Source organism: Myotis davidii, unplaced genomic scaffold, assembly GCF_000327345.1.
Source record: "Myotis davidii unplaced genomic scaffold, ASM32734v1 scaffold36, whole genome shotgun sequence".
Taxonomy (NCBI): Eukaryota; Metazoa; Chordata; class Mammalia; order Chiroptera; family Vespertilionidae; genus Myotis; species Myotis davidii.
Window position 1 is genome coordinate 840395 of NW_006287829.1, and position 509 is coordinate 840903.

General features: G+C 61.3%; 1 protein-coding gene across 1 annotated transcript in view; it reads left to right on the top strand.

Moving 5' to 3' along the window:
* LOC102769979 (zinc finger protein 217-like) overlaps positions 1-294 on the top strand; it is a 32762-nt gene extending 32468 nt beyond the window's left edge. The window contains exon 3 of the mRNA XM_015561233.1: positions 10-294. Coding sequence (XP_015416719.1) covers positions 10-294 — 285 coding nt within the window. The remainder of the gene's footprint in view (positions 1-9) is intronic.
* The last annotated feature ends 215 nt before the right edge of the window (positions 295-509 follow it).

Below are 509 nucleotides of genomic sequence, written 5' to 3' on the forward strand. Positions count from 1 at the left end.
GGGGCGCCCCCGGGAAGAGACTCCTTCTGTGGCCGCAGCGCAGGTGTTGCCAGCCCGGAGCTCGGAGAGCCGCTTCCCAAGCGGCCCAAAGCCGAGCCCGTGGTCCTGGATGCGGAGCAGCCGGGGCCCCACGACCGAAGGGTCCTGGACCTGCCCAAGTACCCAGTGGGCCCCGGATCCACAACGCTGCTGCCCCAGGAGTACGCGTTCCCGCCGCCGAAGGTGCTGCCCTCCGAGCCGCGGTTCCTGGCATCAGGCGAGATGGACTCCGCCAATGTGCTGACCTTACACTAGCCCTACCGGCCCGGGTCCTCTACACCTGCGCCCCGCACGGAGCTGGGAGGAAAAGGGCCTGTGTCTCAGAAACACTGATCTAGCAGCATGCTTCAGAAGAGAAACTGAGAATTTTATTGGGAATGCACATTCTCGGCCAAAGGACAAGAAAACTTGATTTCCTATTTTGGGGAAGAAAGGTCTTGATGGATGGATGTGTGCTCCATGAAGTTGAG